This window comes from Perognathus longimembris, chromosome 8 (genome assembly GCF_023159225.1).
Source record: "Perognathus longimembris pacificus isolate PPM17 chromosome 8, ASM2315922v1, whole genome shotgun sequence".
Taxonomy (NCBI): Eukaryota; Metazoa; Chordata; class Mammalia; order Rodentia; family Heteromyidae; genus Perognathus; species Perognathus longimembris.
The window spans coordinates 63,318,547-63,340,124 of NC_063168.1; the positions used below are offsets into that span (position 1 = coordinate 63,318,547).

Genomic DNA, 21,578 nt, shown 5'->3' on the forward strand with positions numbered 1-21,578 from the left:
GACCTACATACAAACCACACCAATAGGGGCTGAATTTTAAACCTCCCTGGGGATTCCAATGAGTTACAGGAGACATTCTGAAAATAAATAGCCAGGCATGGTGGCATGCCTGTTGTCCCAGTTACTCAGGAGGCTGAAACAGGAGGATCACTTGGAGCTATGAGTTGGGAAAACCAGCTTGAGTAATATAGTGAGACTTTGTCGCTAAAGGAAGTGGATGGCTGGAGGGATAGCTCAGTGTTAGGCCCTCTGCCTGGGTTCAAATCTAGTGCCACCGGACCCCAAAACAAAAAAGAGAAGCAGTACATGTGGAAATACTCAGAATCATATATTCTCAGAAATAATTCTCCAAGGTAAGTGAGAACAAATCCAGATGATGAAAAGCAAGCTCAGCTCAGAACCATACATTTTTTCCAGAAGTGACTTCCCAGGGTGAGTTAGTATATGGTTCCAAGTCAGTTGCTCAGATGCACATGTTGTCTGTGGTCTGGGTTAGAGGAGCTCAAGTCTCTCACTGAGGTCCAGACACATAGGAGACGACAGGACCACATGCGCTCAAATCTCATAGTCACATCTGTAATGCAGAAGAGCCTGTGTGATGACCTTCAGGACTGCTCAGAGGCTTGGTGTGAAAAGTTTCAGCACCAAGGGCTGGGAATGTGGCCTGGGGTAAAGGGCTCCCCTCGCATACCTGAAGCCCTGAGTTCGATTCCTCAGCACCACAGATGTGGCGCTGTGGCTCACGTGGTAGAGTGCTAGCCTTGAGCACAAAGAGTCTCAGGGACAAGTGCCCACGCTCTGAGTTCAAGCCCCAGGACTGGCAAATAAATAAATAAATAAATAAATAAAAGGATAGGGCTGGGTATGATGGTACACGTGGAAGACATAGGTAGGAGGATCGTGCAGTCTGAGGCTGGGACAGTCATAAAAAGTAACTAGAATGCAAAAAGAGCTGGAGACATGGCGCAAGCGGTACAGTACCTGCCTAGCAAGCGCAAGGCCCTGGGTTCAAACCCCATAGCATAATCAATAACAGTATATTAATATAGCCCAACATAAGCAGTGCTCACATCATAGGTATTATATTTATTATTCTTCTAGTCACGTGGAAGTCTCCTTTCCACTCTTTTCCCCAAGGGCTTATGTGGTCCTTAGAGTACTTCCTACCTACAAGAAGGATGGACAGGAAGATGGCAAGCACACAGCCTTTATTTTACATCATTCCAAAGAAGACTTTAAGTGAGCAGCCAACAAAATTCATCAGAGAAGGTGACAGCAAAGGTAACTGGCTCAAGTCCCTCTGTGTACACCACGTACACTGCATGTCTGAGCACCTTGTGTGTCTGGCTTAAGTGAAGGTAAGGCATATTAGATTGTGCAAACAAATCTGTGATCAGAAATGGCTACTACATGCGTCACACTAAATGCACAGCCTGACATGTTTTGATCTGCAGTCGACGTTTTCTCAAGCAAAGAAGCACGTGAACAATGACAAACAATACAGAGCACGCTGGGCAGCGAGGACCGATGTGCAGGGCAGTGAGTGCGCGCACTGATCAAGAGCCCCACGCAGAAGGAGCCGTCCCAGTGGCAGAGCCAGCCGGAAGGGGAGCAGCGGCCATGTCCGGCCACCGCCACCTCCTGCCTGCCGTCACTCTAAGTTGAGCAGCTCCACGTCGAAGATGAGGGTGGCATTAGGAGGGATGACACCCGGGTGGCCCGTGGCTCCATACGCCACATCAGGAGTGCAGGTCAGCTTCGCCCTCTGCCCCAAGCTCATCTAGCAGGGATGGGGGCAGGTGGGAAGAAGAGAAAGAGGACCCAGCTTGACTCAAAAGAAAAAAAGCGAGATAACTGTGGCATTTTTCCAAACCATTTTTTTTATATCTGGCATGGTAAAATTCTGTTTACAGCCCTAACAAATGCAGATTTTGCCTCGAAAGAGAGACTTGTCAGCTGGTAGCTCACGCCTGTAATTTTAGCTACTCAGGAGACTGAGATCTGAGGATCGCAGTTCAAAGCCAGCTGGGATCGGAAAGTCCATGAGACTGTTCTCTCCAATTAATTACAGGAAAAAAAAAAGCTGGAAGTGGAGTTGTGACTCAAGTGGTAGAGCACTAGATAGCCTTGAGCAAAGAAGCTCAGGAACAGCACCTAGGTCCTGAGTTCAAACCCCAAGACTGGCACAAAAATACGGAGTGGGGGGAGAGGGAGGGAGGGAGGAAGAGAGGAAGAGAGGAAGAGAGGAAGAGAGAGAGAGAGAGAGAGAGAGAGAGAGAGGAGACTTGAGAGAGGAGACGAGAGAGAGGAGATGTGTGTGTATGAGAGAGAGAGAGAGAGGAGACTTGATTCTTGACTACTTTACCAAGTAGTCTCAAATTCATTCGTTCAGCAAACATCACTGGTTATCCAATTAGTGTGTAGCTGAACACTTCTATTTACTCATAACTATGCCTCACTCTTCCAAAGAAGCCAGGAGGAGATGTATACATAACACTTTGACATGGTTAAAAGACAGGAGTTCATTAAAGAAGTTTAGGGACTAAAGGGCACAGCAAAATGGTGAGGGCATAAGAAAACAGCCTGGATGGAGTGTCTTATGATACAGACAGACCAAGGAAGGACAGGTGAAGTAGGGCTCATTATAGCAGAAGCCAGATGCCGGTGGCTCACACTTAAAATCCTAGATACTCGCGAGGCTGAGATCTGAGGATTGTAGTTCAAAGCTAGCCTAAGGAGAAAAATCTGAGATTCTTATCTCCAACTGACCAGCAAAAAGCCTAGCCAGAGCTGTGGCTCAAATGGCAGAGTACTAACCTTCAGCAATAAAATCAAAGGGAGAATACTAAGTCCTGAGTTCAAGCCTCAGTACTGACAAAAAGATAAAAATCAACTCCACATTGGTGAGGCAATTGGTGACATTTGAAGGTCAAGTTTTGAATTTCAAATGATGCGAAATTTTGAATTGTTCATTATTGTTTCGATGTTCATATTCTGGATTTGATTAGTGTATGACAGTTAAATTAGATGTTAACACTGTATCATGGTTAAATAAGATGTTAACATTTGGGAAAGCTAGGTTCTTTGTACTGTTTCTGCAATATTTTTTTTAAAGTCTGAAATTATTTCAGAAAAAGTTAAAAGCATCTCTTGGCTTATCCCACTCGAATCCTGCTGTCTTGAGCCAACAGCCAGTTAGCCTTCTCAGCCAGCTCAGAGCAAGCCCAGGGAGATGTGCCCCAGATTAGAAGCCTCAGCACCAGGAAGGAACCTACAAAATTCTGGAAACTAGTAGGGGAGGACAGAACCAATAGTAAACACTAGGTGGCACTGCGCTGGAGGCAGAGTCAACGCAATGGTAGTTTGGGGAGGAAGGCACAGAGCTGAGCCCAAGCCCCCAACTCTTTAAACCTCTTGAGTGAGTATGTTCATCCTACCTGAGCTGCACCCTCTTCAAAACCTTTAATAACTTCCTGCTTGCCAATTCTGAACTTGAAAGGTTTGTTTCTGTCTCTGGAGGAGTCAAATTTCTTCCCATTTTGGAGCATTCCTGTGGAAGCAAGAATAGAGTAGGAGAGAGACACGGCTCTGGGTTAACATGCTGAGATTGAACATGTCTGAAATGGAATTCCTTTACTGCACAAGCCTGCTCTTCCTCCTGACCATCCCCATCCACTCCCCACAACCTGCCACCAACTCTCTATCTATCTCCTTGGAATGCGCCTTGTTTCTCCACTGGCTACCACATTAGAATATCACCCAAACACTTCTAGCTGCTCGTAACTGAACCACTTACAACCACCACTCTCAGTCTTACCAAGTTATCACTGTGAAGCCCTTTAAACATAGATCTGATAGTATTACTACTCCCGCTTTGTTTTGTTTTGTTTTTTTGCCAGTCCTGGGGCTTGGACTCAGGGCCTGAGCACTGTCCCTGGCTTCTTTTTGCTCAAAGCTAGCACTCTGCCACTTGAACCACAGCGCCACTTCCGGCCTTTTCTGTTTATGTGGTGCTGAGGAATCGAACCCAGGGCTTCAGGTATAGGAGGCGAGCACTTTACCACTAGGCCATATTCCCACCCCACTACTCCTGCTCAAAATATTTCAGTAGCACACCAGGGTAGAATACAAATGTTTACATTCCATAAAGGCACTTCCGAATCTGGCCATGCCTGTCGGAAAGCCCTCTCCTCCCGTGTCCTATTTAGATCAAGCCTTTCTCAAGTTCCTCTGCACTTTTCAAGTTTTTTAGCCACTTCCTCCATGTATTTTTTCCCCCTAAGAACTCCAGCCTGAGGTTGAGTCTACTCCTAAGGTTCCCCCAAAATGCAAAGCCCAAAAAACCCTGTGAGGTGGCTGAAAGGATGGTTATGGACCCTACAGGATTCCCTGCTATTGTCTCTCAGCAGTGTGGGGTGCTACTGCTCTCTAGCCTGGTCATATGTATGGTGTCAGTTTAGCACCCCAAGAACCAAGAGCATCGTTCCTACATTTACTTCTTCTTGGTGACTCTCACTCAAAGATCCAATTATTTGTAAATCATTTTCTTCTATGACTTCTTCCTCGGCTACTGACCTACCACATAAGGTAATTTGGGACCACAGGAAGGCTTGGCATCTAAGTTAAGAGACTGGCTTCTGACTTCAGTGTGGTACTAACTCACTGTGTGATACTGGGCCAACCATTTCCTCAATCTGGGCCTGATTTTCCATATTTAACATAGGAGACTCTGCCAGCTTAGTGTCTGAGCATCTATGATTTCACTCCTGAATTCCTACAATTTAAATGTGTACTAGAGAAAGAGTCATATTTACCTACCTTCTGGGTAGAATAAATTGGACTCTTGCCTTGGGTTCTAAACGAGGCAAAGGAGAAAACCCTCTGGCTACACAGAGATGCACACAGATGGATATTACAAAGAAGAATTGCAAACTCATGCATATATACAGGTTGCTATGATATTCAAGTACACTGAGATAGTTACGCATGCTCACACGTACTTACAATACACACTCAAGATTAAACCCATGCTGGTCAAACAGATGCTAAGAAAATATTTAGATACACACATCTACATACATTCATAGACATGTACTTGAACAAATACACACATGTGTACACACACACACACTCCATTTATAGACTTTCTCATTCCCCAATATCTTCAGGTTTCATGTGACTGAGACTACTTGGGGTTGCGTGTATATTTAGCTGTTGCTGCAAGTTCAGCTAAAACCACATAGTCCAGGATTAGGACCATATATACGGTTGCTTCATTTGGCAAAGATCCCACTGCAATGCACAAATAAAGACTTTTTTTTGTTTTTTTGCAGCTGGGAGCTGGTGGCTCACACGTGTAATCCTAGCTACTCAGGAAGCTGAGACCTTGGATCCCAGTTTGGAGCCAGCCTGAGTAGGAAAGTTCATGAGACTCTCATCTCCAGTTCACCACTAGAAAGCCATGAGACTCTTATATCCAATAAACTACTCAGAAAAAGCCAGAAGTGGAGCTGTGGCTCAAAGTGGTAGAGCACTAGCATGAATCAAAAAAAGCTTAGGAGCTGGGAATATGGCTTAGCGGTAGAGTGCTTGTCTTGTATGCATGACACCCTGGGTTCAATTCCTCTATACCACATAAGAAGCCAGAAGTGGTGCTGTGGCACAAGTGGTAGAATACTAGCCTTGAGCAAAAAGAAGTTCAGGGATAGTGCTCAGGACCTGAATTCAAGCCCCAGGACTGGCCAAAACAAAACAACAACAACAACAACTGTCTCTCTAAACCAGAGCCACTGATAGTTGATGGCGTTTACAGCACATGGCTGCTCTATGCATATGTTGTGAAAGGAGTTTTTGAAAGGATGCTGTGGTTTCAGTAACTTGATAAACACTGGTCTGTCCACAACATGTACAACAGATAAATCAATTACCCAGGTCAGAGGCCCAGAGGCCCTGTGGTAATTAGGCCACATCAGCGGGAGATAAAACACAACTCCAGCCCGCTGACATCAGCGACTGGCGACCCAGCCGTTGAGAAACGTCCACAGGGTCTGCAGGAGCCAACCTGGTGCTTCGCACTGGCCCAGAGCACTGCTAAAAATGGCCCCAGCTGAATACACCTCGGGAGCTTCGCTGCCTTCGCTGTATGATAAGTAGCAAGCGGTTGCCGTATTAGGAAGCAAGGTCACAAGGCACAGCCCGCACAGCCCTCACACCTCGGGGCTCATGATCTCCCCCGCAAGCAGTCCCGGAGAACTCATCTGGAAGGGCTCTGGCCCTACCTGCCACAGCACCCGAGAGGGGTCAGAGAGAGGTGGGGCCCTCCTCTGAGCTCCTCCTGCACCCAAGGCACGCACCCCACCCTCTCCCGTCCTCCTGCGGCTGGTCTGTCTTCCCTGGCCCCTGCCACGGCCACAGTGAAGGATCCGCTTCCTCAGCTCCGGGCCCCCGTGCCAGGCGGCGCAGAGGGTGCCCAGTAATAAACAGTAGGCCAATTTGAACTGTATATTTCTTTTCCTTTCTTTGTTTCTTTTTTCACTTTTTCTTTCTTTTTTATGTGTTTTTTTGAGATGGTGTGTAGCTCAGAGGGGCCTCAAACTTGCAGTCTTCCCGCTCAGCCCCTCGAGTGCTGGGATTACAGGTGTGCACCACCATACCCAGCTGGACAGTCTGTTTCTGAAGAGAAAGTAAATCATAAGGAGGCCAACCTCCTTTTCTGGAATGACGCTGGGGGAGAAAAGGAAGTCTGGGGGCTCTCTGAGCTTTCAGCAAGCGTTCCAAACATCAGACAGAAGCAGGAGGCTTCAGACAACACCTCAACTACCACCTTGTCTGCAGTGAGTTGGGGGAGGGGGCTGACATGTTTGTTTCCACGGAGGCTGGCACCACAGACGGCCTTTGCCGGTCGAGTGGAGAGAAGTGGACGGGTCGCAGGGAGGTCTGGCTAGCCTGGGCTTCTGGCCCAGAGAGCTCAGAGGACAGGCCTGCCTTGGGAGGGGCGCGCTGGGCGGGGCTGGGGCACGGAGGCTTACCTGTGTAGTGTACCACGCACGTCTGGCCCTTCTTGGGAAAAGTCCTTCCTATAAAGAGAAACGAGGCAGATGAGGAAGTAGGGTATTAGAAACACTCACCTGAGACATTTGAGTGCGGGCTCGGACCCGCGTCCCCTCCCTGCCATGGAGATGCCCGCGGCTCTGACTCCGCTCTGGGCCTTGGATGAACCAGAACAGGTCACCTCGCTTTCTGGTCTGGATTTGAACTTTATGCCATTCGGTTCCTCAGAAAAAAAGCTTTTACCTTCCTTCATCTACTCCATGTATGCCCACCTACTATGTGTCAAGGCAGAGATACAAAGCAACAGATAACTACACGAACTCAAGAAGAAGTTAGTGCTAGACACTAATAGCTCATACTTATAATCCTAGCTATTCAGCGGGCTGAGATCTGAGGATCATGGTGCAAAGTCATCCCAGGCCTCCACAAGACTCTTATCTCTAACTACCAAAAAGCAAGACGTAGACTGGTGACTGACGGAGTAGAGCCTTGAGCAAGGAAGCTTAGGGACAGTGCCCCAGGAATGGCACAAAAAGAGAAGAAAAAAAAGAAGATGATGACAACACATAAACCCTGATTCTAGCATGAATAAACACAACTACTCACAACTATTTATTGAGTACCTGCTATGTACCAGACCTGCCTGATCCCAGAGAGCACAGCAGTGAGTAAGTTCCTGCTCTTCTGGAGTTTCAAATCTAAGGGAGGGGGCTGGGAATGTGGCTCAGTGTTAGAGTGCTTACCTAGCATGCATGAAGCCCTGGGTTCGATTCCTCAGCACCACATAAACAGAAAAGGCTGGAAGTGGTGCTGTGGCTCAAGTGGCAGAGTGCTAGCCTTGAGCAAAAAGAAGCCAGGGACAGTGCCCAGGCCCTGAGTTCAAGCCCCAGGACTGGCAAAAAAAAAAAAGCCCTCAAAAACTAATGGAGGGAGACAATCCTCAAATAAACAAGACAAATGTGGATTGTCACAAGTCTTCCAAATAAAATAAACATAATGGTAAACATAAGACACAATGAACCAGTAATTTTAGAAAAGGCAGTCTAGACCAGGTGCTGGTGACTCACTCCTGTAATCCTAGCTACTGAGGAGGCTGAGAGCTGAGGATCATGGTTCAAAGCCAGCCTAGGCAGAAAAGTCCATGAGACTCTTATCCCCAATAAGCTACTCAGAAAGCGCTTTGACTTAAGTGGTAGAGTGCTAGACTTTTTTGTTGTTGTTGTTTTGTCAGTCATGGGGCTTAAATTCTGGGCCTGGGCGCTGTCCCTGAGCTCTTCGGCTCAAGTCCAGCACTCTACCACTTTGAGCCACTGGGCAACTTCTGGTTTTCTGGTGGCTACTCGGAGATAAGCGTCTCATAGACTTTCCTGCTAGGGCTGGCGTTGAACCAGGATCCTTAGATCTCAGCCTCCTGAGTAGCTAGGATCCTGGGCATGAGCCACCAGCGCCTGGATGAGTGCTAGCCTTGAGTACAAAGAAGCTGGGGAACAGAGCTCAGGCCCCAAGTTCAGGATCCCCAGCCCCCCAAACACACACAAATTGGTTTTAAAGGCAGTCCAGGAAGAACTCAGAGGAGGTGATATTTGGGCTGGAACTCGAGGGAAGATGGAAGAACCAGTGCCCAGACCTCACAATCAATTAGAAGGCTCAGTGACTGGAAAGGAGGGGAAGAGAAGTGGGGGGAGAAATGACTTGAGTGGGGCTTGCAGAGCCAGATTTAATATGAAGTGCAACAGGAAACCAACCACTAGAGGGTTTTAAGCAGGAGAATGACATAATCTGAATTAAGATTTTATAAGATCATTCCGGCTGCTGTGTGTGGGACGGACGGTGAGGCATCTGTTGCAATAATTCAGACAAGAAATCAATGATGGCATGAATTAAGATGGTGGCAGAAGACAGAGTAGAATAGATTGGAGATGTATTTTGGTTGTGGAGCTAACTAGGCATACAAATGGATTGGAAATGGAATCCAGGATATGGGAAAAGGGAAAAAACAAAACAAGAACAATGCTGAGGTTTTTCAGTCTGAGTGGTCCTCCTGTGATAAGAAAGAATAGGGAAGAACAGATTCGTGCAGGTGGCAATCATGAGGTTCTTACTAGACATCTGTACTTATAGGACACGAAGTCTGCACTGGAGGGACACGTTTGAGTGAGATTTAAAGCTATGGAGCTACGCTGAGCACTAGTGGCTCGTGCCTGTAATCCTAGCTACTGAGGAGGCTGAGGTCTGAGGCACCACGCAGCCTAGGCAGACTCTGGCCTCTACTTAACCATCCAAAAAAGCCAAAAGTGGAGGTGTGGCTCAAGTGGTAGAAAGAGCACTAGCCTTGAAAGGAACCAGCTATGGGATAATGCTTAGGCCCCTGAGTTCATGCCCCAGCACCGGCACAATAAATACATACGGTGAGCTTGGTAAGGCAAACAACATAGCCAGAAGCCTGGAAAAGGGACATCCAAGTGGAAAAGCATCACAGAGCAGTAACGGTACAAACGAACCTCCGACAAAAAAAGGGGTTTGAGAGAGGATGTGAAGGGATGAAATCTGGGGAGAGGAAATGCCACAACACACGTGTAAACGCCTACAATCCAGGGCTAGAGATGGAGCTCAGTGGCAGAACACCTGAATCTGATCCCCAGCATGGCAAAGAGGTAAAGAAGCCTAGAGTCCAGCCAGCGTGGGAGCCCCGTTCCATTCACCCCTGTAACCCTAGGGTCCAGCACACAGTCCATGCTCCATAAGTATTTGCTGAATGGGTAGTGTGTTTAACAGCATTCGGGCAGCTGGGCAGGACTGGAGAAGTTGGTGGTGGGTGTCACTTTGCCAAGAAGAGGAGGAGGAGGAGCGTGAGGTGGAGCGGCCAGGCCACGGATGGGAAGGGGCTGGAAGGTGGGGAGGCAGTTCCCAGGGTGCAGGGGCGGGGAGGGTGGCAGGGCTCTGTTAAGATGCTGTCAATGTGTCAGGAGTGGACAGGGCAGTGTGTACCCCAAGGGCAATCTGGAGAGAGGCCGGTCCTCCCAGATACAGCTGCTTTTCAACAAAGAGGGTGCCTGGAGCCGGGGCACCCGCCAGTGTGTGTGTGTGTGTGTGTGGGGTAATCAGGAATATCCAGCCGGAAGTTTGCCTACCAAGTCCAGGTGAGGTGGGGAATCGGGGTCCGAATCTCCTTCCACGGAAGGAATCGGCAGTCCCCATGCCCGGCACCTCCACACCCATCCCCAAAGGGCTGGGGAAGGCCGGGGGTGCCGGTCCCCGACGCGCAGCCGGGACGCGGAGGAGCACTCGGGGAGGAGCACCGTGGCGGGAGGGCGAGTTCCGTGCAGGACCCGCGGACGACCCCGCTCCCCCCGGAGGTATCCTGGGCCGCGCAGGCAGGTGGGGCCGCGGGGCCGGGAAGGGGCTGGAGGCCGGGCGGCTGCGCGCCGCGGGGAGGATGGAGACGCAGAGGCCGGGACGCGCGCGCGGAGGTCGGGGTCCGGTCCCCCGGGGCGGGGTGGGGGGGTGGGGGCGCCCGGCGGGAGGCCCCGCAGGGTGGGACGGGGTGGAAGCGCCCCGCTTCCTCCCCCAAGCAGGTCCTCCCCCACCCCCGCGGGGCGAGGCAAGCGGCGCGGAAATCCGACGGACCCCGGGAAACCCGCGGATAATCGAGCGCGCTCAGCTCCACGGGCAGCGGCCCGGCCGGGGGTGGGCGGCGAACCCCCGTCCCGGAGCCGCCGCCCGCCTTCCCCTAGGGGAGCGGGTGCGGGAGGAGGGTCTCCAGGGCGCCCGGAGTCTCCCCGGGGGGGTCCCGACCCGCACCCCGCACCCCGTCCCCTCCCCTCGGACGCCCCCCCACCCCCCACCCCAGCCTCCTCGGAACCCGACCCCGGCCCGCGGGCCCCTCCCCCGGCCCCGCCGCCCGCCCGGTACCGTCTCCCGGGGAAATGGTCTCGATCTCCACGCCCATCGTGCTCCCGCAGGCCCCGCCTCCGGGGGGGGGTCCTCGCCGCTGCCCCGACCCCGGCTCGGCTCGGCCCGGCCCGGCCCGACCCCGCCGCAGCTCCGGCTCGCCTCGCCGCCGCCACTGCAGAGCCGGAGGAGGCGCGGCGGGAGCCGGGACCGGCGCGGGGAGGGGCCACGGGCAAGGGGGCGGCGGGGTGGAGCCGCGGGGAAAGGTGGGGTGGGCCGGGGCGGGGACCCTGACGTGGCTGCGCCCGGCCCCCGAGCTCCACCCCCCTGGCGGCGGGGGCGGGGGCCGTGCAGACCCCAGACCCCCCCACCCCCCACCCCACCCCACCCCCGCCCCGCGTGCACGCCCGCCCGCAGCCGGCTCCTCGCAGACTTGACTTCGCATCGCCTCGGTCGGTGCTGACGCCCGGGGCAGCCACGCGGCCCTCCCGCCGCCTTGGTTAGAGGTGCTGGCCTTGGAGTCCGGGGCCCTCCCGCAGCGGGAGCGGGGCACCCAGCCGGACTAGGTGTCTCCAGGAGCAGGGCCGGGGGAGGGAGGAAGCCCCCAGTTATGATGGACTCTCCCCCGTCCCACAGTAGCTCTAGTCCCCGCACTTGGGTTGGGATTGGGGGGTGGGGTGGCGGATGGGGGGTGGTTCCTCACCTTGCAAAGCAAAGAACCGCGCCCCGGCTCCCAGGTGAGGCCAGTTGAATTAAGACCAAATAGCTGTCCTACACCAACTAGCTGGAAGAGGTGCGTGGATTCTTTCACCTCCAAAACAGACCCAGGAATCTTGACTAATGCTTTCTCATTCATTCATTCATTCATTCATTCATTGGGCTGAAAATCGAACCCAAGCCTTCACACATGCTAAGCGAGAACGGAATTTGAAGGAGGCAACGTTGGCTTTGAAGAATGAAGGCGAGTTTAAGAACTTCTGTGTTTTTCTTTTCCTCCCTCCTCATTCTTGGCTGCCTCGTTCCAAGAGTTCCGTCTGACTTCCCTTCTGACCCTTGAAGTGAAGGTGTGGGGAGAGATTTCTGCCTGAAGCAAAGGCACCCCAGATGGATCCTTGAGGGGCTCCTCCTCCGTCTCCCCGCCCTCTGCTCTCGCAGGAGGCTGGCTCCCAGGTAAGGCCGTCGGCGTCCTCGAAGGAGGGCTGACTTGGATCCGGATCTCACAGCCTCCCGTGGGCGCTTCAGGACGTGCCCCAAGTTTTCCGAGTCATGAAGCCTAGAGACACCCTAACAGCCACCACTGGCTCAGACGACGAGCACCATGTTTGGAATGAGTGTAGAACAGAGGTTTGCCATTGAAACAGGCCTATGGAGAGGGTTCTTGTGAATGCACATTAAAATAGGTGCATACGAACATTGCGTTTTGTGTATGATGAGGGGGCGAATCGGAAGAGTTTCCAAGGGGCTTCAGACTTCCCTCCCTCGGGCAAGACCAAAAATATCAAAGATACCCTTTTGACTCGCTGGCTCCGACTTAGAGTAAGAAAAAAAATGATGAGAAGTTGGAGAACGCGTTAAAAAAAAACATTTGGGTGGGAGAAATTGCGGCTGGTTTGCAGTCGGTGGTGGTTTGTAGAACTACAACTCCCAGAAATGCTTGCGACGAACTCCCGAGCCTATTGGAGAACTGGAAGGACACTTTCCTAACGTGTCACATCCACCAGCCAATGGTCAGGAAGCATTACGGAGCCGCCCCGGGCTCCACTAACCAATCAGAGGACTGGAGCGGGGGGCGGGGGGAGACTGCTGCTTCCGTTAGCTGCCCAAGATCTAGTCTCTGGTGCTGGGACCCACGGCTGCGCCCCCGGGACCCCGATGTTTTGTGTGTGGGGGGCATCGAGGCTAAAGGTATTTTGTGCCCCGTGCTTACTGCCGGGCCCGGCTGTGGAGAGGCTGGGGGCGGAGACATGGAAGTTGGGGAGGAGGGGGCGGGCCGCGTGGGAATGGGGGAATCAGTAGGTCTTAACGTGTGTACATGTGTGTGTCTGTGTCTGTGTGTGTCTGTGTGTGTCTTGGTCCTGGAGCTTGAACTCAGTGCCTGGGTGCTGGACCTTAGCCTTTTTTTTTTTTTTTCCTTTCTCAAGGCTAGCACTCAAAAGTCAAGGAACTTCTAACCAGATGTCTTAAAGTGCAACAGGAAAATGGTGAAACCACAATGTAATTAATAAGGGCCACGCTGCCGCCAGGCCAAAGCAGTCATTTTTCAGAAAAACAGTTCTCACAAGATTAACAGAAAGGAGGGGCTGGGAGTATGGCCTAGTGGAAAAGTGCTCGCCTCCTATACACGAAGCCCTGGATTCGATTCCTTACCACCACATATAGAGAAAAAGCTGGAAGTGGTGCTGTGGCCTAAGTGGTAGAGTGCTAGCCTTGAGCAAAAAGAAGCCAGGGACAGTGCTCAGGCCCTGAGTCCAAGCTCTAGGGTTGGCAAAAAATAAAAATAAAATAAATAAAATTAAATTTAAAAAAAAAACAAAAATTAACAGAAAGGAAGCAAACTACTTTAATAAAAAAGAGGCTCAGTGGCTCACACCTGTAAATCCTAGCTACTTAGGAGGCTGATATCTGAGGATCATAGTTCAAAGCCAGCACTGCAGGAAAATCTGGTGAGACTCTCCAATAAACTACTCAGAAAACGCTAGAAGTGGTGCTCTGGTTCAAGTGGTAGAGCGCTAGCCTTGAGCACAGAGGCTCAGGGACAGTGTCCAGGCCCTGAGTTCAAGCCCAAGAACCTGAAAAAAAGGCTCTTCTCACAACATTCAAATATCTAATATTAAATGAAAAATGGATTCGCTTGCATGGGCATTTCTTCAGTACTCCTTAATCCACTCCAAATGGGCTCCCCTTCTCAGTCTTGTCTGAAGAGCCAACCTTATCTGTCATTGGCCCTAAATGGACATGACAGGCTTTGAGAAATGGTCGTCAGAGTCTAAGTCCAAACCACTCTACCACTAAGCCACATTCCCAGCCCCTTAGCTTTTGAACTCAAGGGTGGTTCTCCACCACTTCAGCCCAGAGCTCCATTTTTGGCTTCTTAGTAGTTCACTGGAGATAAGAGACTCACAGACTCTCCTGTAGGGACTGGCTTCAAATCATGATCCTCAGATCTCAGCCTTCTGAGTAGCTTGAATTACAGGCATGAGCCACTAGTACCTGGCCTATCCTTGTTTGGGGGGCAGAAAATTTTATTTCCTCAGTTCAAGCTCTAATGAACGTTTATACATTTGCTCATTATTGCTTTGCAGTCCCTTTTAAAATTTGAATTTATTTAGTTTCTTCATGTATAACATTTCTTCTGTCCTTTTATCCCCCAACAGTATTCCCCTATGAGGGGGTCCATGTTCTGCATTCTGGATTTACCTGATTATTTTGTTCCTTTTTAATCATTTCGGGTAACCTTTGTCAGAAAGGATGGAGTTGGGCAAAGGAAAATTGCTCAGGACTGGATTGAACGTTTTGAATCAAGCCATCCACCCAAGCCACGGCCTTGCCTGGACGGATGGGAGCCAAGTTGTCCTGACTGACTTGCAGCTTCACAGCGGAGAGGCCAAGTTTGGGGAATCCAAAGTTCTTGGTCAATTTGAACATGTCTGCGGGCTTTCCTGGGCCCCGCCGGGCCTGGCCGATGTGCCGGGTCTGCTCGCTATCCAGCACAAGAAGCATGTCACTGTGTGGCAGCTGGGTGTCCGTCCTACAGGCGCAGGCCACAGGCCAATGTCTCAGATTTCCGAGATTAGAGAACCACTCCCCATCCTTCCCCAGGGCTGCGTGTGGCACCCTAAAAACACCGTCTTGGTGGTGCTGACTGCGCAGGATATCTCTGTGTTCACCAACATTCACACCCCTAATGGTTCCCGGATAAAAGTGGACGTGGACACCCAGGGCCGCATTCACTGCGCATGTTGGACCCGGGACGGGCAGAGGCTGGTGGTGGCTGTGGGCAGCAGCCTTCATTCCTACATTTGGGACAGTTATCAGAAGACGCTTGATAAGTGCACCTTCTGCCCGGTGTTCAATGTGGACAGCACTGTGTGCTCCCTCCGAGCCACTGTGGACTCCCAGGTCGCTGTGACCACTGAGCTGCCACTGGATAAGATCTGTGGCCTGAATGCGGCCGAAACCCTTGATGTTCCCTCCCCCAGCGAGGATGCTGGTCTCCATGTTCTTCCAGCCGCTGGTGAAATGCCCTGTGCGGAGAAGGGAGCAACTACTTCTGAAACAAAATTGGAAAGCTCGGTGTCTCCTTCTGACATCTCAGTGTCTCCTACCTTTTCTGATCCCCTGGATCTCACTCATATACGTTTCAACCGGCCTCAGTCTGAAAGGAGTTCCCTTATTTATCTCTCAAAAAAAGACTACCTGACAGGAACAGGCCAGGATTCTTCCCATTTGGTCCTTGTGACCTTTAAGAAGGCAGTGACCATGACCAGAAAAGTCACCATCCCAGGCATTCTGGTTCCTGATCTAATAGCATTTAATCTAAAAGCACATATAGTAGCAGTGGCTTCTAATACGTGTAATATAATTTTGATCTATTCTGTCATTCCATCTTCTATGACAAACATCCAGCAGATTCAGTTAGAGAGCAATGAAAGGCCAAAGGGCATATGTTTCTTGACAGACACATTATTGTTAATTTTGGTAGGAAAACAGAAGGCCACTGATACTGCATTTCTTCCTTCTTCGGAGTCTGATCAGTTTACCATTCGCTTGATTGTTAAAGAAGTGGTGTTGGAGAATATTGGCAGAGAAGAACCCTTAGTGGCATCCAATGAAAGTCAAAGTGCCTACTCTACTCTCAGTCCTCTGTTAAATAAATCCCAGAAAGAAAAGTTAATTAAACATCTTTCCCCAGACGTTTGTCACCAAAACACAGAGCCCTTAACCACAGCTCATGCCAGTTACCAGAAGGCCAAGTGTGGAAGAACCCTTGTTAAAGAAGTCACGAGTCCCCTCTCCGCCGTCTCTGAGGAGTCCAGCGCTCTGGAGACACTCCGGAAGTTCTCCTGGATCTGGGCCACCCTGTCCAGACCCGGCAGATCACCAGACCACACCAGCACCCCAGAACCTCCTCATGTGCCTCCAAAAGAGAACTTACAAAAGGAAAAGGAAACACATCAGCTCTCCAAGGAACTGGAAGTTTTATCGAAGAATCTGACGGAAATGCAGCAGTGTATTTTTGAAGTTGTGGACTTCATACATGAATACATGAGTACCAAGAAGAAATCCTCTCCAGAGTACCCACTTTCTCAGGATCCCCCTTACGTTCACATCATTTACCAGGTAACTGCTCCATTAAAGAGCAGCCACTCCATACATGCCCCTGTGGGTATAGGTAGAGGTACTGCCAAACATCCCATTAAGGAGAAGAGGTGCTTTAATTGAATTTAACTGACCTGAGTGTGTTATATACCTGACAGGCAAGTCGATATACCTTCACAGGTTGGATGTTAGCCTACCAACCAACCAACCAGTTACACATACCAGTATACACCATGATTTTGCTTTGTTCTTGCTATGAGAACAATGAATGACTACAATCTGACACTCTGGTAGTTCATGAATATACATGTGCATATATATATACACATATGTATGTACATATATATGTATAACGTGTATGTGTGCATAGTGTGTTACTATGAAAACCTAAGCCATGCATAGTGATGTATAGCTGTAATTTCAGCCCTTGAGAGGCTATGGTAGGAGGATTGAGTTTGAGGCTAGCCTGGGCTACAGAGGAAATTCAGGCCTAGCCTATGTGATGGTGAGACTCTGCTTCAAACAAACAAACAATTCTTCCTTACTCTGTGGACATATTCAGCTATCCATTACGCTTAACACCATTATTTCGGTTGGATTGTTTTCAGAAATGGAAGTGTTTGTTTTTACTTTTGATTGTTACTAGATTTCCTATCAAAGATTTTATTTTACTTCACAGCGCACTATTTTTTTTTTTTTAATGCCAGTCCTGGGGATAGAACTCAGGGCCTGGGCACTCTACCACTTGAGCCACAGCGCCACTTCTGGTTTTTTCTGTTTCTGTGGTACTGAGGAATCAAACTTAGGGCTTTGTGCACGCTAGGCAAGCACTCCACCACTAAGCCACATTCCCAGCTCCCACATTCCATTCTTTTTTTTTTTTTTTTTTTTTTTTGGCCAGTCCTGGGCCTTGGACTCAGGGCCTGAGCACTGTCCCTGGCTTCTTCCCGCTCAAGGCTAGCACTCTGCCACTTGAGCCACAGCACCGCTTCTGGCCGTTTTCTGTATATGTGGTGCTGGGGAATCGAACCTAGGGCCTCGTGTATCCGAGGCAGGCACTCTTGCCACTAGGCTATATCCCCAGCCCCCACATTCCATTCTTAAGAAATGTTAACTTGGTTGTTGTTGTAACCAGTTTAATCACTTTTTTTTCTTTTTTTTTAAGAAGCCTTGTTTTGTCGGTCCTGCTGAGAAAAGAGCAGTGCTCCTCTGCCATGGCAAACTGAGACTCAGCACGGTGCAACAGCTGTTTGGCCTCTCCCTCGTTGAGATGCTGCATGGTGGGTTGAATTCTGAACCTCCCTCCCTCCCTCCCTCTCACATGTATTTTACACATACCAGTCATCCAGGGGTTTGCTAAATAGTTAACCAGTATTAACTAGGTACTGTATATTTGGGCCTATGAGAGGTGCTAGAACATATAGAAAGTGTGGTATCTTACTTTAGGAAATGTACATCTTTAGTGGAAAATCTAAACGTGTAAGTGGGAAAACTTAGAAAAGAACTAAAAAGCAAGGAAAAGACAGAACAACGTTTCATATGTCTATTGCAATATTTTTGTTGTTGTTGTTTTAAGGCATGCTGGGTGCTACTTAGGAGGCTGAGATCTGCAGATCGTGGTTCGAAGCCAATCAGGGCAGAAAAGTCCCCTGTGAGACTCTTGTCTCCAATTAACCACACAAAAACTGGAAGTGGCGCTGTGGCTCGAAGTGGTAGAGTGCTAGCCTTGGGCAAAAGAGCTCAGGGACAGCACTCGGGCCCTTAGTTTAAACCCCATGACCAACAAAAGAAAACAAGGCACTACAGATTTATTTTTATTAATTTTAATTTATATGATTTATTTTTAATTAAAGATACTTGAGTTTGGTCCAACTTCCTGGGGTCTGAACTTAGGGCTTTGAGCCTGCTAGGCAAGTACCGTACCACTGAACCACACCTCTGCCCTCTGAGTGCTGTTTATTTCTGCAATAAGGTCTCACTTTTTGTTCTGGCCACTGGTGGATCCTAACCCTCCTCTGCACCTTCCTGCCGTAGCCGGGAAGACCACTAACATTAACGCTAAGAGGAACCTCTGCACATGTTATATGTTATTTTAGGGAATCTAGATTTTTTTTTTCAAAAGTAAAATCATTGGATCAAAAGATATTAGACTTGAGGCATCCAGAGAAGATTCTAGCATGTGTTATGCTGGTGACCCCTAAATTCTCCAGGAACAAAGCATTCAGGGTTCTACAGATCTCTGGAGACTAGTTCGAGTCAACTCACCCTCCCTGAATGTCGTAGATTAGTGAAGACCTGCAGAATAGAGTTTCCCTATTCATAAAGTTTCTGGAGAAACTGGTAAACGTCATATAGATAAGCCTCTAATGTGTGCACACCTGCATCCAGACCCAAACTTAATAGCCATAGCCCTGGTGGTAATACAGCTCCCTTACTTCTGCCTAAGTGATTAACTTTGGATGACTGTAAATCCTCAACACCCCTTTCCTGCCGTATAAGCGGACTCTCTTATCTCTCCATTTTCTGTAAAATCTTAGGATAATGAAGTTTGATCTCATCAACCACTATATTCCATTCAAAAAGACCGTATTTGAGGTCCCTTTTTTTTTGGTAGGCATCTCCTTTGTAGATGTGGGTAAGAGATCCTCACTGCCAGTGTGTTTATTTCACTCTGCAGATTCCCACTGGATTCTCCTCTGTGCTGACAGCGAAGGCTTCATCCCGTTGACTTTCTCAGCCACCCAGGCAGTTGTCATCAGAGATGGCAGCCTGTTCAGGCCAGATGACTCCAGAGACTCTCTTTCTCACAGCCAGGATCCTTCACTTCAGATCCTTCAGGTCTTTGGAGACCTGACTACCCCGAGTTGAGCTAGCCCTGGCCGTTCTAATTATTTAGACAGAGGATTTCCTTTGCAACTACAAACCTCACCAGTAAGCTTGGAACCCTGGGCTCTCCCTGGTGGGGTTTGCACAGTCACTCAGGTGAGGCATACTGCTGGCCAGCTCATCTTTGTTTGGTGACTCCATAAAAGTGATTATTTGCTTATATGTTTATGGCTGTGATTTTATATAAGGGCCGAATTCCTAGAACAAAACAATGCTGTGGATCTGTGTGGATTCGTTTTAGTGGTTTCTCTGACGCTCTGTCGCCCCTGCCTGAAGCTGGGTTAAAACCGTCCAGGGGCACTTAGCAGGCAGGTACGTTGGCTTGAGCCTGTGCTGCGGTGTGACCTTTCACCCTCCAGCCAGCAGGCATGCGCGGAGTGCATCAGGCCTCAGCTCTCCCTCCGCTCGCTCCCAGCACCACCGGCATCAGGGGTGAGTGCTGCTGTTGGTCTTTTCCTCCGCGATTTGAGCCCTCTTACTTCCTTATGCAGTTCTGGCCAACAGAGGTCCAGATCCTGTAAAACACTGGCCCTAGGTCAATTCTGCATGCAATTTCAAGTGATTTGACCCCCTTGGGTTCCACCGGGGCCTGTACTAATGCTAGGAGACAATGCCAAGGCCCAAGGCACCGACCCGTGCTGTTGCCCCTCGTGATTTTCATCCTGAAGGTGGTTGTTTCATTTCATAGTTTGGGGATCATAAACATTTACTGTTCTCCCCACACCCCATTCCGCAGTAAGCCTCTTCTGTCTTGTCTGTCTGTCTCTCAGTGTGGAGGGGGAAAATTAGGGCCTTGTACAAGCTAGGGAAATGCTCTACCACTGAGCTATACCCACAGCCCAACTTGCCACTTTAATTTTTGATATTTTTCTCTTAAAACCAGCTTACAGTCTGTGAGGGAATTGTTTCAGAACGTTGAAAATACCACTGAATCCAAGCTAGTTCTGAAACATCAGTTTACGACATTTCTGAGTAAAACACCAGCTTAGCCAGAACAGGGGTAACCCCGAGTCCCCTCAGGTGGGCCTGATACTTCCCATCGCTTCCAGACAGCATCATGGATTTCCGTTACTGCCGCCTAGCCGATCGATCCGGGAGCAGCAAGCTGGAGCACATCTGCAGATACCTTCTCTGAGCCATAGAGACTCCATTAGCAGATAGATTGTCCACCTTCCTTTAACATTATCCAGGAAGGAAATATTTGGTTCCCTTGGGGGCCCCTGTCTGTCTGTTACAGCTTATGAAGATGGAGCCAGGCTAGGAAAGCAGCAAGGAGCCATTTTGTGGTTCAAATGCATTAGACATCTGCTGGGGTAATGGACGGGGAGGCCACTTGTCTGTAATCAGTGGCTTGGGAGTGGCGACGGAAGACAGTCTGAGGTTTGTCTAAGGCTCCATTTGTGAAGGAAGTGTCTGGGGTGTGATGAAATGACAACTATTAAGAAGCCTAGAGAGGGGACTAAGAGACCCTTGAGTGAGATCAATGCGCGTGCCACATGATGTATGTTACAACCACCTTCCTTAGGGCCAAAGCCTGTGAATGTATCTTCACAAAATCATTAATGGAGGCTGAAGTTGCTGTGAATGTTTTGATGCCATTTTCTTTGTGATTAGTACTGGTTTAGAGAAATGCTCTTGCTTTTACGGATGTAGAAGTTGTCTGTAGTTCTTCTTCTGGTAGACACAATCCAGAGTAAATATTGTTACAAAGTAAACTCTAATTCCTTAACAACTTTCATACAAGAAGGTATTTCTTTGGCCTCTACTGTTACTATGACTATTGGAGCCATAGTAACTAATCCAGTATTTGCAATAATTTTTTGGAAAGAAGCACTAACTCTTTAAACTGTCATCTGATGTTACATTAAACATATTTTGCATAAACAGAAGTATTATTTATAAATCTCATTTTACACCCCAGTTTTTCTCAGTTTTGGCTTAGTATTATTTGATACAAGCTACACACACACATATAATTTATACTTTATTATATAGTTATTAGAAGCATATGTTGTACATATAGTATAGAATAGCTTAATAGCAAAATGAACTATATACCACCTAATGAACGCTTCAGGCTCCCTGAGGTAGCTCTTTGATCCTGTCTGCATAGCACCAGAGGTAACTAATATTTTGATGATTATAATTGTTTCTTTATTCTTTTTCTTTCTCTAGAGAAGGGGTTTCTACTTCCACATATTACACATTGCCTCATTATAATGTTTATTTTTCCTCATTTTTGAGCTGCATAAAAATGGGCTGGAAATGTAGCCTAGTGGTAGAGTGCTTGTCTAGCATGCATGAAGCCTTGGGTTTGATTCCCCAGCACCACATAAACAGAAAAGGCCAGAAGTGGCGCTGTGGTTCAAGAGGTAGAGTGCTAGCCTTGAGCAAAAAGAAGCCAGGGACAGTGCCCAGGCCCAGAGTTCAAG

The 21,578-nt window shown here is 49.1% G+C and overlaps 2 protein-coding genes across 6 annotated transcripts in view; one reads left to right on the plus strand and one right to left on the minus strand.

The window, feature by feature from the left end:
* Positions 1-11,096, minus strand: part of Fkbp1b (FKBP prolyl isomerase 1B) — a 53,144-nt gene extending 42,048 nt beyond the window's left edge. For 2 of the 4 annotated variants that reach the window (XM_048353334.1, XM_048353330.1), the window contains exons 1-3: positions 10,963-11,096; positions 7,029-7,076; positions 3,438-3,550 (exon numbers count right to left, since the gene is read on the minus strand). In XM_048353334.1, coding sequence (XP_048209291.1) covers positions 3,438-3,550; positions 7,029-7,076; positions 10,963-10,999 — 198 coding nt within the window. In that variant the 5' untranslated portion in view covers positions 11,000-11,096. Of the gene's footprint in view, positions 1-858; positions 1,781-3,437; positions 3,551-7,028; positions 7,077-7,293; positions 7,440-10,962 lie in introns of those variants that run through there. The other 2 variants (XM_048353333.1, XM_048353332.1) reach the window with 2 other exon arrangements.
* A 1,657-nt stretch (positions 11,097-12,753) lies between these two features.
* LOC125356691 (WD repeat and coiled coil containing) lies at positions 12,754-21,035 on the plus strand. 2 transcript variants are annotated; one of them, XM_048353338.1, is made up of 4 exons: positions 12,755-12,846; positions 14,316-16,281; positions 17,426-17,540; positions 18,938-21,035. In XM_048353338.1, exons 2-4 carry the CDS (start codon positions 14,410-14,412, stop codon positions 19,126-19,128), a joined length of 2,178 nt encoding a protein of 725 aa, XP_048209295.1. In that variant the 5' UTR covers positions 12,755-12,846; positions 14,316-14,409; the 3' UTR covers positions 19,129-21,035. The 2 variants fall into 2 exon arrangements, with proteins under 2 accessions (XP_048209296.1, XP_048209295.1); XM_048353339.1 differs by lacking the exon at positions 17,426-17,540 and having other exon boundaries at positions 12,754-12,846; positions 18,938-19,126.
* Positions 21,036-21,578: the final 543 nt, after the last annotated feature.